This window comes from Marmota flaviventris, chromosome 13 (genome assembly GCF_047511675.1).
Source record: "Marmota flaviventris isolate mMarFla1 chromosome 13, mMarFla1.hap1, whole genome shotgun sequence".
In the NCBI taxonomy this organism is placed as follows: Eukaryota; Metazoa; Chordata; class Mammalia; order Rodentia; family Sciuridae; genus Marmota; species Marmota flaviventris.
Window position 1 is genome coordinate 82095775 of NC_092510.1, and position 13012 is coordinate 82108786.

Consider the following 13012-nt stretch of genomic DNA (forward strand, 5'->3'; position numbering starts at 1 on the left):
AGTGCCTCACTAAGTTGCTAAGGCTGGCTTTGAACTCTCAATCCTCCTGCCTCAGTCTCCCGAGTCACTGAAAATACAGGCATGCACCACTGCACCCAACTTGATTTACTTTATGATGTTAGAAATACTTAGAACAATTTTGGTTTAAAAGTTCTTAATTGGTTTTAGTTCATTTTAAACAAATTATTCATTAGGGTTTGGTTTCATTGAATTGTGTTCCGAAGATGTGATCTATATAATCTATGTTGTTGAAAGTTATTACATTTATAGTTTTCATACAAATTTGAAAAGAATTAAGAAGTGTCATCTCTCTGATCATATCTAGTTGATCAACTTTGATTTATAAGCAGAATGGGAATTTATGCATTTTATTAACTTCTTATTGTAAATATCTTACAGGTCTGCATTTGGTTAGAAAATAGAGACTGTATGAAATTGATTTGGGGAATTAGGTTAAACTCTCCTTTGTAGCTTCATAGGTTTTCAATACTTTTGAATGTTTAAAAATATATTTTTTATTCAAGTATAATATTATACATGCATATTATATCAGAGCTGCTAATTTTAGTGTTTTTATCTTCTTTACTCTTACAATTATTTTCGTTTGATTTATTAGTTTCTGAAAGAGATATATTGAACACTTATATAATGCTAGGAAGTTTTTCCATATATTTTTGTGATTTTAATTTTATTTTTGGCTTTATTTATTTTGAGTCTATACTCCTAAGAAATGAAGTTCCCTGAGTTTTGTATCTTCTTGATGGATTATTTTTTTAGCATAAGGCAATATTTCTCTTTTCCCTGTAAAAGCTTATCACCTTTTTTTCTCTCTGATTGAAATTGCTATATCACTGTGTTTGGGGTAATATTTGCTTTTATTATTTTCCTCCCCTTATTTTCAATACTTCTGTTTTACTTTGTTTAGATGTGTCTTTTCTGTTTTAGTGTCTGTTTGTCTCATAGGTCAGTTTATACCCCTGGAATTTACTGGGATTGCTGACATATCTGAGCTTGTCGCTTCCTCATTATGTTATGTCTTCCATTAAACATGCCTTTTATTAACTTATTTATTCTTGCTTCTCTTCCTGTCTTTGTTCATTTATTCATTTTTGGTTTGTTTGTTTTTACTGATAATAGTTTTTCTAGTCTTTCTGTTTCTCCTGCTATTTTGGAATCTTGAATTTTTAATCTATTCTTTTAGTGGTAACTGTTAATAAGGTTTTAACATTTGTATTTAACCCTGTATTTCTCTCCCCACTTGTAGTTATTAGTATTTCTGTCATGTTATTTAGCATGTGTTAACTATCCACCTACCTTCTTCTCTGAACATTCATCTTGTAATGTTGGTCTAGAATTTAATTCCATTCTTTTTAAACACAGAAATTAATGGTTTTCATTTTAATATTCTATAATATGTCAAAATTAATGATTATGTTTTATCACTAAGTATTCTGTTGTTTCTTCCAATGCTCACTTACCTTTGGGGTTCAGGCTAGGTCCTACTAAGTTTATATGTTCTAGTAACTGTTTTAGCTATGAGAAGTAAACACTTTATACATGTATCAGTTTATAGGGGCCTTAATTTTGACTTCCTAAGATTGTTATTTAAGATGACTATACAATTCCTGGCAGGCAGTTATTTTCCTCAACCTTGTAAAGATATTCGTTTATTGACTTTGGTTATAAATTGTTGCTGAATAATCTCAATTGTTATCTTAATTGGCATTCCTGTTAATTGATTTTATTTCTTGTAGGATTAAGTTTTCCTTTTCTTTTTAATTTTTATACAATTTATCTGGAGATGAATTTTTTTTTGTTAAAAATCTATCTTTGCACTTGGTGGCATTTTCAGCTTAAATATTTTGTGGCTTGTTGCTTTTTTTCAGTTTTAAAAATGATTAGCTATTCATTCCTCTATATACTACTTCTGGGTCATTCCCTGATTGGTGCCTGTTAGTCTATTATTTATGTCTCTTAACTATTCTTAAATAATGTTCATCTCTCTTTCTTTATATTGTATTCTGTATATATTAACAGTGATTTTATTGGGAAGTTGGGAAAAGGGTGACCCTGATGCTTATACAGAGGATGTCATTTTACCTAAATATTTGCATCTCTTTTTTCAACTATTTTCTTGCAAAAATTTCCTTGATTCCTTTTGTAAAGGCCTTGGAAATCCAAATTAGTTCATTTAAACAGTACAGAAGTAACTATGCTAAACCTGGGACTTGAAAGAAGTCTAAGACACGGTCCCAAAGCTCAAGGTTTTGATAATTGAGAGTGGAATGATAACAACAAAAAGAGAATTTTAATAAAGTCTTTATGGTAAGCGCTATAAGAGTAATACACAGGATGATCTAAGGTTAAAGAAAAGGGAATTTTTTTCTATCTAGCAAGTCAGGAAGCTGGAAAAATATGATGCTTAAACTGGAACTTAAAGAATAACATTAGCAAGGGAGACATGACCGAAGAAAACACTCCTGCCTGCCATTTCTCCTCTCTCACAGCAGATGAACTGGGCTTTGACTTCACTGGAAAAGTAAGGTTTTTTCAAAGAGTGGTTGTATCTTCTATGGCCAAACAATGGACCAGTCTGTTCTAGGCACATCGTAAGATTGTCACCAACTATCCCATCTCTAAATGATCCCACCTTGCATTTTAACTAAAGTCAAGATATAATCTGCTGTTCAAATGTTGGTATTTTTGATCATAAGGGTCACTTGTTATTCAGGAAAAGCAGACATACCTAATTATTATAGCTGATCATTTTACGTATCTATCTTAACATATCACGTAGATGATAGCCCTTACAAGACGGAGCTTTTTAATTTTTTTCCTTCTTGTAGAATTTTTTAATTTACATTCATTTTGACCAATACATAATATTTGTATATATTTATGAGGTTCAATGTGATACTTTAATTCATGTATATACTGGATAGCAATAAGGGGTAATTAGAATATCTATTACCTTAAAATTTTATCCTGTCTTTATGGTTAGTGCCTTCAAATTTCTCTCTTCTAGCTACTTTGAGATACACAATGTATTATTGTAAATTATTTTCATTCTGCTGTGCCATAGAACACCAACACTTATTCCTTCTAGCAAAGAATAATATAGTGTCCAGTGATGGACTTCTCCCTCTCTCCTTTCCTCCAGTTTTACCTACTCTCTGGTAACTACTACTCTGTTTCCAGGTCTATGGAATCAATGTTTTTTAGATTCTGCTTACAAGTATGATAGTACACTGTTTTCTGTGCTTGACTTATTTTACTTTAACAGAATGAGCTTTACATTCATTCATGTTGTTCCAAATGAAAAGAGTTCATGCTTTTTATGGCTGAATAATATTCCATTGTGTAGATTCACAACCTTTATTTGCTTCTAATCCAACAGAGTGACAGCACCATGAAAAAGAGTAAATAAATACAAGATTAATAATAATAATGGCCACAGCAGTGATTCTAATAATTATTTTAAATAAGAGTATGCCATGGCGTCGATTTCTAGGCTCACCTAAGTCTAGATTCTAGTACTTTCTTTTCTATATCATCAGAGCCCTTGAGATAACAGGACCCCATATCCTTCATTTTGGTAGAATTCATGGATTTCCAGAAACATTAAAGAGGGGGCACTTTTTACCAACCTGTAATGTGTATGTATGTATGTGTGTGTGTGTGTGTGTGTGTGTATATATATATATATATATATATATATATATATATATATATTTTTTTTTTTTTTTAATGTGGTGCCAAGGATTGAACCCAGTGCCTCATGCATGCAAGGCAAGCGCTCAACCACTGAGCTACAACCCCAGTCCCCCAACCTGTTCTTCTAAGCTCTTGTTCCTGTTTCTTTTTTTTTTTAATTCAGGTAACCCACATTTTAAAAAATTATAGTTGTAGATTTACAGCATGCCTTTATTTGTTCATATTTTTACGCAGTGCTAAGAATCAAACCCAGTGCCTCACCCATGCTAAGCAAAAGCTACGTCCCAGCCTGGTAACCCACATTTTTTAGAAAGATGGGGAGAGAGAAGCACTGTATCTATGGCCTCTCTTCCTGTCATCTTTCTTTTTATAAAAACAAAATGGCTTTATTGAGCAATAATCCACACACCATATACTTTACCCATTGAAGGTATACAACTCGGAGTTGTGCGTTCACCACCATAGTCAGTTTTAGAACACCTTCATTACATCTTTTTAGATGAAATCCTGACTCCCTTACCGTCACCTCCTAATGTTTCTCTTCTCCCTTTCCCACCCAGTCCTAGGCAACCATTAATGTTTTCTGTCTCTGCAGATTTGCCAATTCTAGATATTTTTTATATAAATAGAATCAAACAATCTGTGGTCCTTTGCAACTGGTTTATTTTACTTATTTTTTTTCCAAGCTTCCTCCATGTTATAGAATATAATGATGTTTTACTTTTTTTTCATTATTTATTTGGCAGTACTAGGGGTTGAACTCAGAGGTGTTCTAACACTGAGCTATACCCCAGCCCTTTTTATTTTTTCTTTTGAGACAGGGTCTCACTAAGTTGCTGGGACTGGCCTCAAACTTGCAATCCTCAGGCCTCAACCTCCCAGTCAGCTGGAATTAAAGGTGTGTGCCACCATGTCCAGTGGGTTGTTTATTTTTTATTGTCAAATAATTTTCTTCTGTATGGATATATGTCCTTTGTTTACCCATTTATCTGTCAGTGGACACTTAGGTTGTTTCCATCTTTTGCTTATTGTCAATTTGAACATGGTATACAAATATCTATTGACTACCAACTTTCAAATCTTTTGAATAGATACCAACAATTGGAATTGTTGGATCAGATAATAATTCTATTTTTTTTTTGAGGAACCACTATACTCTTTTCCATAGTGGCTTCACAGTTTTAAATTCTATTGACATTGCACAAGGGATCCAATCTCTCCACATCCTTTCTTTCTGATTCTAGCCCTCCTAGTGAACGGGCAGTGGGATCTTGTGGTTTTGATTTGCATTTCTTTTATGGTTCATCCTCTTCTCACATGCTCATTGGACATTTGTATAATCTGGAAAATCATTTATTAAGATCGTTTGTGGTGCAGTGGCACATGCTTGTAATCCCAGCTGCTTGGGAGGCTGAGGCAGGAGGATTACGAGTTCAAAGCTAGTCTCAGCAATGGCGAGGTGCTAAGCAACTCAGTGAGATCCTGTCTCTAAATTAAAAAATACAAAATAGGGCTGGGGATGTGGCTCAGTAGTTTAGTGCCCCTGAGTTCAATCCCTGGTACCTCCCACCAAAAAAAAAAAAAAAATCCTTTCTGCATTTTTTTATTTGGGTTATGGATCCTTTTATTATTGAATCTCTTTCTATTCCACCCATATACAGTTATGTATTCTCTATAAAGCTAATGAAGCTTCAGCTTCATAGCCCCTTCTAAAATCCTCCATGAATTCAGCAATGGGAACAATGTATTTTTTATAAAATTTTGGGGAAAATTATCTTTAAGATTGCTGTTCTTTTCTACTTTGAATTCTTTTCAGATTCACTTCTGTTCCTGCTTTTTGGTTTGGGGGCAGTCACAAAATTTTATTACTTGGGGGCTCCACAAAATTTGGGTCTGCTTCTATTCATATATAAAATAAACTCTAAGCTCTCCTTTCTGAAAAGCCTTCTGTTTTGATTCTCAAATGACTATTTTTGGAGTAGAAACAATGGTCTCTACATAAAATCTTTCCTTTTGGCAAGTTTCTGCTCTGGGGAAAAATAATTCTCATTTATGTATGTGATGATTTCTGACCACTTAGGGAAAGTGGTAGTAAACAACATTCTAGAATGTTCTCCTTTGATTTCTCCTCTCTTTAGCTCCTGTCATCACCACTCCTCTTGAAACTGTGGATGCCTTAGTCGAAGAAGTGGCTACTTTCATGTGTGCAGTGGAATCCTATCCTCAGCCCGAGATTTCCTGGACCAGAAATAAAATTCTCATCAAGTAAGTATTCTGTCTTATTCTGGTAAGCATGTCTGCCATGCAGTTTATCTTTGATATAAATGCAACCGCAGTTCTTGGCAGTACTAAAGTTCACCTTCTGAAATATGCACAGTACAAGTTGCCTGATTTTAGAAATGTAAGATCTGAAGTTCAATGAGTTTAAGAAAAGTTCCTAAAGTAAAGCAGTGGTTTACCTGACATAGAGAGGTCAGGGAAACCACTGGATTAGAATCTAGAAGGTTCACAGAAATTGGGAAACACCAACAACTCCTAAGTGTGGGGCACGTATTTCATGACCTGCTGAGGAATTAATGGGGACAAGTCTCATGTCCTGTTCTAATACTCCAGCAGTGACAAGTCTATTCTTTTCAGTTGGAGGGACTCACCATGTATAGTAAAGCACATTAAATAGATAAAAATCCCTTTCCTCATTAATAGTAATTATCTGATAAAAAATGCTATATTAAAATATGTGTAACAAAGTGAACCCCAACATTTCTAGCAGGTTCTATAGCTTGCATTAGGGCCAAATGCTTTTTAACCCATCTGAGCTAGTAGGACAAAAGTATCAGGGAGTGCTTGGCTTATAAACAACAGAAATTTATTTCTTACATTTCTAAAGGCTCTGAGTCCCAATTCAAGAAGCCAGTAGATTTCATGAGGGCCCACTTCTTAAGTTCAGAAATGGCCATTATTTACCTCTGTCCTTACCTGCAGGAAGCTGGGAGGGAGCTCTTCTGGGTATTTTCTAAAGGAACATTAATGCCACTCATGAAGGTTGTACTCTTATGACCTATTTCCACCTTCCAAAGGCCCCACCTCCAAATACTACCACAGTGAGGATTAGGTTTCAACATATAAATTTGGGAGGAACATAAACTTTAATCCATAGCAAGGGCTCACACCTGTTTCCATAGATGGGGGTTTATGAATTTGGATGGGACAATGATCTTTCTTTTAATTGACCTCTAACTGTGATTTAATGTTTCCTTCTATTATTCTGTTCTGATGTGGAAACTCACCCTGTGCTATAGCCTTCTAAGTATTCCATCAGGCAGGCTGTCCCAGAAGTTCTTGAAGGAGGAGACTTACAGACAAAATTAAAATATTTAAAATAGTTTTTAAATATCTTTTGCAATCTGGATAGGTTGAAAATTTCCCAGAGCATCAAGTCCTGGTTTCATTTTTGTTTAGCATTTCTTCCTCAAATTTTCTTTTCCCTCCTAAATTTTACTGTAAATGACAAAAGAAAGCAGGCCACAGCTTGAACACATTCCCCGGTAATTTCCCAAGCGAAATATCTGAGATCATTGTTTACAAGTTTTGTCTTCCATTTACCTCAGCTCTCTGCCACTACATAACAAGGATCCTCTTTCCTTCATTTTCCAGTAACACATTCTTCATTTCCATCTGAGCCTTCACCTGTAGTGCTCTGACAGCCATATTTCCCACAGTCCATTCATGATCACTGAGGTATCTTCTAAGATGGTTTGGACTTCTTCTAACATGCCTCTCACTTCCTCTGAGTCCTCAGTAGCAGAATCATTAACACGCATATTTCTACTGACAGCCTCTTCAAGAAATCTAGGCTTTTTCTAACAAGCTTCTCGTAATTCTCCCACTTCTACCCATTCCCCAATTGTGAAGCCACATCTCCATTTTTAGATATTTGTTGCAGCAGAACTATCCTTCCCGGTACCAAAACCTGTATTTATTTCTGACTTCTGTCTCCATTGGAATGTCTCCTGTGACCCTTCTGCCTCCTTCTTCCACCTTTAAAGGACCCTGATCATTGCATCTTGCACAATTAGATAATCTAGAATATTCCACGTTAAGATTCTTATTCTTAACAAGTTCAAAATTCCTCTGGTGAGTGAGACATTGGGAATTGTCATTCTGCTTACAATGGATATTTGGCATAAAGAACACTTTGTGTTTGTAAAAACTAACAAGCAAAAGAAAAAACAAAAAGAAAAACCAAAATAACTCACTGTGTGTGTGCGTGCGTGTGTGCGTGCGTGTGTGTGATATTAGGAATTGAACCCAGGGCACTCTACCACAGAGTTACTGCCCCAGCCCTTCGTATTTTTAAATTTGACAGGAGGTCTTGCTAAGTTACCAAGGCTGACCTCAACTTGCCATCCTTCTACCTCATCCTCCAGAGTTACTGATATACTGCACCTAGCTACAAACTCACTTTTGTATTGGTGGTTCCACTTAAATTTCTTTCTGCTGCCCTAATTACCTTCTCAGTGGACAATTTGCATGCAATTAATATATATATATATATATATATATATATATATATAATGCTTTTTTTTCCAAATTGTTAATTTTTCCTTATGTATTTCAAGTAACTAAAGCTGTGTCCAGCATTTGTTAATCCCTCCAGGATTTGTTTAATGAAAGAATGAATATTCAATTAATTGTTAGTTACTTCTGTAAATATCTGAGTGCATTCACCACGTGTGTGTGTGTGTGTGTGTGTGTGTGTTCATTTTCTAGTGGCCTCTTCTCAGTAACTATGAGAGAAGACTCTTGTTAGGACATACTATCCAGAGTAAAGTAAGTTTTACCCTTGGCCTTAACAGCAGCCAACACCCTTTAAAAGCATTGCCGACAATAATCATTCTATTATGCAGAACTCACTCATGTTTCCTTTTGCCTTTTTTCAACTTCCATAATGTCACCAGTTTAATTGGGTAATCAAAGCCCCCCTTCCCTCAAAATGCACCGATCTTGATCTGCCATTTCCCTCTGTGACCCGCAGGCTCTTTGACACACGCTACAGCATCCGGGAGAATGGGCAGCTCCTCACCATCCTGAGCGTGGAGGACAGCGATGACGGCATTTACTGCTGCGTGGCCAACAACGGCGTGGGAGGAGCTGCCGAGAGCTGCGGGGCCCTGCAAGTGAAGATGAGTGAGTGGGAAGAGAATCTCCCTTTGATTTTAAACTTGACTTGGTGCAATTGGAACAGGCCTGGAGGTTCAGCAGTGAGACAAGTTCAGGTTCAAAGCCTGGCCTTCAGGCCAGTGAATTCTATCGCTCTGACTCCGGCCACCAATCACCACCCTAAGGCCGCCCTCTTAGTTCCCTGTCCCCTCCCATTTTCTCATAGTCACACAGATCTTTATTTCCTCACACCCTGACTGGGAACTTCCCTCTACATTATTTACTGCACTTTGGAAGCATAGTTCTGTTACAATCAAACACCCTTTTATCTCGCACCTTTTGGACATTTCTACCCTTTTACCTCATTTCAAGCTTGAGTTTCTTCTGAGTCACTTTCTGGTTAAATAGAGGATGCTGCATTTCCCTATCTCCTGTCTACAGGGCTAGTGAATACGAATGCTGATCTCCTAGGCTCCTAGCTACTTTTAAGCTCCTATGCTTATAAAAGCCTGTGCAAAATCTGTCCTCTAGGGAGGGCTTATCACCATTCTCTGACTATTCATCGTGTCACCTACTTTAAACAGCCTTCCCTATACCTGGGTCATCATCCTAAAGGATTTTAACAGTCCCTGCAGTAGGACCATTAACCATTTCACAATTCCTTGACCTTCACAATTCCTTAACCTTCACCAGTCCAGTAAAGTTTATCTTAACTTTTTATCAGTCTGCCCAAATCAATAACTAGCTGGAAATGGTCTGCATTTAAAATCTCCAGCCTCAATATGTTGCTTTCTGATCATGGACACTTCTTTGTCCAGCTTGTAGGATTAAGGGAACCATGACCTGCCTCTCCAAGTGGACGATACAAACTGCGCTCGCGCATCTCTCTCTCTCTCTCTCTAACAAGAGTATCTAAGTCTCTCTTCATTCCCTCACTCCTACTGTAACAGGGGTTCTCTTGATGATTTGACTACATCCCTTGTCACTTTGACATGCTTTTTTTCTCTTTCCCCTAACCTTCTCCTCCCTGATCTTCTCCTTCCTGATCTCTCCTTCCTAATCTTATTTTCTCTGAATCGTCTCTTAAAAAAAAAAAAAAAAAAGTCCCCATGATGGGCAGAATCACAGCCTCTGGGACAGGAGTCCCTCACATTTCTAGCAAAGCAATAAACCTTCTTTTTCTTTTTTCTCAAAACCATGTCCTCATTATTGGATTGGCATCGGGGATAATTTCTGAGTCTAGTTTATTTCACTTAACGTGATATTCTCCATTTCCAACCATTTACCTGAAAATGGCATAATTTCATTCTTTTTAAGGCTGAGTAGAACTCCATTATGTATATAGCACAATTTCTAAATCCATTCATCTATTAATGGAGATCTAGGTTGATTCCATAATTTAGCTGTTGTGAATTGTTCTGCTGTAAACATTGATGTGGCTGTGTTGCTATAGTATGCTGATTTTAGATCTCTGGGGAAAATATGCAGGAGTGTAACCCAAACTTTTTAAACTGATTTCTTTTTGATATCCACTAAGTTGTCTTAGTATTTGATGAATTTTGTAATACAATATGCTTAAGATAATTCTCAAAATGACTATTTAGAATTAAATAAAAAGTTAAAATTCTACGTTCAATAAGTCATATTGCCTTTTTAATTTCGAACCTTTGTTTTCCTGTAGAACCTAAAATAACTCGTCCTCCCATAAATGTAAAAATAATAGAGGGATTAAAGGCAGTTCTACCATGTACTACAATGGGCAATCCCAAGCCATCCGTATCCTGGATCAAGGGGGACAGTGCTCTCAGGGTAAGTGATTATTGTGTATATAAAGCATTTTAAAATACAAAAGCCCTTGCTTTTGTATTTTAAAATGTCAGCTGCATGCTGACAGACTCCTGGTATAAAAATGTTTCCATATACATCTGACCAAACTTAAATATGTCTATTCCTATTTACGCAAACTGTAGGGCATTCCAGTCTGGCTTGGGAAAAAAAAAAAAAAGAGATGGAAACCAGTAATGTTAGGGATGGAAAAGGAGGCAAAGCCAAAGCAAATCTACAGTGGTCTTGGTTGGTTGGTTGGTTGGTTGAATCATTTATTTATTTATTTTAACATTGAATCATTGAGAGTTAGAGGAAAAATTAAAAAATGAAACCAAAATCCAAGCTTGAGAATTGACATTTCTTGAGAGGAGGGAGAGAAGTGAAGTTTGGAAGAGAAGAAATGAGCACACTGGAGAGAAGTTGGAGCAAGAAGCCTCAAGATCAATGAATAAGCACCTTGACAAATACTTCCCCGGCCATGAACACTAGTCAATTAAGAAATCTATTATTTATATGCTTATTTGGGCTGCTTTTGTGTCTTAGCATCACATTTACTAATATACTGCACCCTGATTGTCCCTTCCCATCTTCACATCACATCTTCACATCTTCACAGCTATGATCTAAGTGAGATTATAAAAATATGTTTGCCATCTTTCCATGCCTAGCATATTCCACAGGAAATACACAGGGGTCCATATGTCACTTAACTGAAATAATCTATAAAATTGATAAACTTTGTTATATTAAAGTAAAACAAATAATGTCAAATTTTAATGATATCTATGTAACAAAAGCAGTTGTTTTTTGTATTTTTATGACAGTTAATTTAGGTCATTTTGCACTATTGCATTTAATGTTGTGTGTTATACATAATAAATGCCCAATAAAGGCTAATATTTTTATGTAATAATGATGATGATAAGATAAGCAAATGTTTCCTTGGTTAGGAATGTTTTCCAACTTATATTCTTATTTCTGGCAGGAAAATTCCCGTGTGGCAGTTCTTGAATCTGGGAGTTTAAGGATTCATAATGTGCAAAAGGAAGACGCAGGACAGTATCGATGTGTGGCAAAAAACAGCCTCGGGACCGCGTATTCCAAACTGGTGAAGCTGGAAGTCGAGGGTAAGAAGCTACAAGGCTTCCTGTCACTGTGCTGTCAGGAGGCCTCATGTTTTCCTAGGAAGGCTTGAGAGAGAAGAGATGTAGGTAGTCCAGTTCTCTCAACTCCTCTAGGTATTCAGAGGTTCATACTATGAGAACAGAAAAGTTAAAAAAGGAAATTTTCACAAGTGTATAAAGCTGCGTTCTGATAGGCACAGCAATTTATGCCTATAATCCCAGCAACTAGGGAGGCTGAGACAGGAGGATCACAAGTTCCAGGCCAGTCTCATCAACTTAGTGAGGCCCTAAACAGCTTAGTGAGACCCAGTCTCAAAATAAAAAATAAAAAGAGCTGGGGGTGTAGCTCAGTGGCAAAGCACCCTTGGGTTTAATGCGTAGTACAAAAAAATAAAATAAAACGATGTTCCATCTATCACTCTCAATCTCTGGTAATTTTGACTACTACTGACTAAATTCAGTATCGTACCAAAACAATAGAACAGCATTTTAAAACTTCTTCCTGGCTTAGACAATTCTCCCTCATCGATATGTTTGGAGATATTAATTTTAACTTTTTCAGCATATTAAATGACTTTTTAAGAAAGATATAAAGAGGAAAATAATATTTTTTCATATTGTATTCTGTCACAAAGGGATGAGAAAGTTATGACTCAAAAACAGATAATCAAAAATGATCCTAGTTCTGTGGATTATGGAATAAGTTGTCAACATAGTGATATGTTGTCAAATATTTTTTAAATTAATTAATTCATTAACTCAGTGTGAAAAGTCTTCACTAAGATATCAGAATCCAAACAGACCATAGTGTTCTATTCACTTGTCCATTTGGGTTCTCGACCTAAAATTATACCCCATTTTGCTTAAAAGTAGGAATTACCAGCCCACCTGTACTAGGTGAGTAAACTGAGTACTGACCCCTTCCTGTCCCAAGCCACAGATTCTACATCTCTGGCTCTCAGTGTTCTCATCTGAAAAGTGGGGTTTGTTGTTTTTAATGAAATCAAGTATCGCTAGTGTGTAGCAGAGTCTGATCCTTTGTATGTACTTGGTAAGTGTTGGCTATAGGAATTGCCACCCATTTTCCTGCTTTTCTCTTTAATGGATAAAATGTTGGATATCACATGTTGGCTCAAGTTAGAGTTCAATCAGGAAAGGCTTCAAGGCTTCCTCTTTGATTCCCTCTG

At 36.2% G+C, this 13012-nt stretch overlaps 1 protein-coding gene across 5 annotated transcripts in view; it reads left to right on the forward strand.

Moving 5' to 3' along the window:
• Positions 1–13012, forward strand: part of Musk (muscle associated receptor tyrosine kinase) — a 95036-nt gene that overhangs the window by 8138 nt on the left and 73886 nt on the right. For all 5 annotated transcript variants that reach the window (XM_027942989.3, XM_027942993.3, XM_027942991.3 and 2 more), the window contains exons 2-5: positions 5853–5979; positions 8750–8901; positions 10556–10683; positions 11687–11828. In XM_027942989.3, the coding sequence (XP_027798790.1) occupies positions 5853–5979; positions 8750–8901; positions 10556–10683; positions 11687–11828 (549 nt within the window). The remainder of the gene's footprint in view (positions 1–5852; positions 5980–8749; positions 8902–10555; positions 10684–11686; positions 11829–13012) is intronic.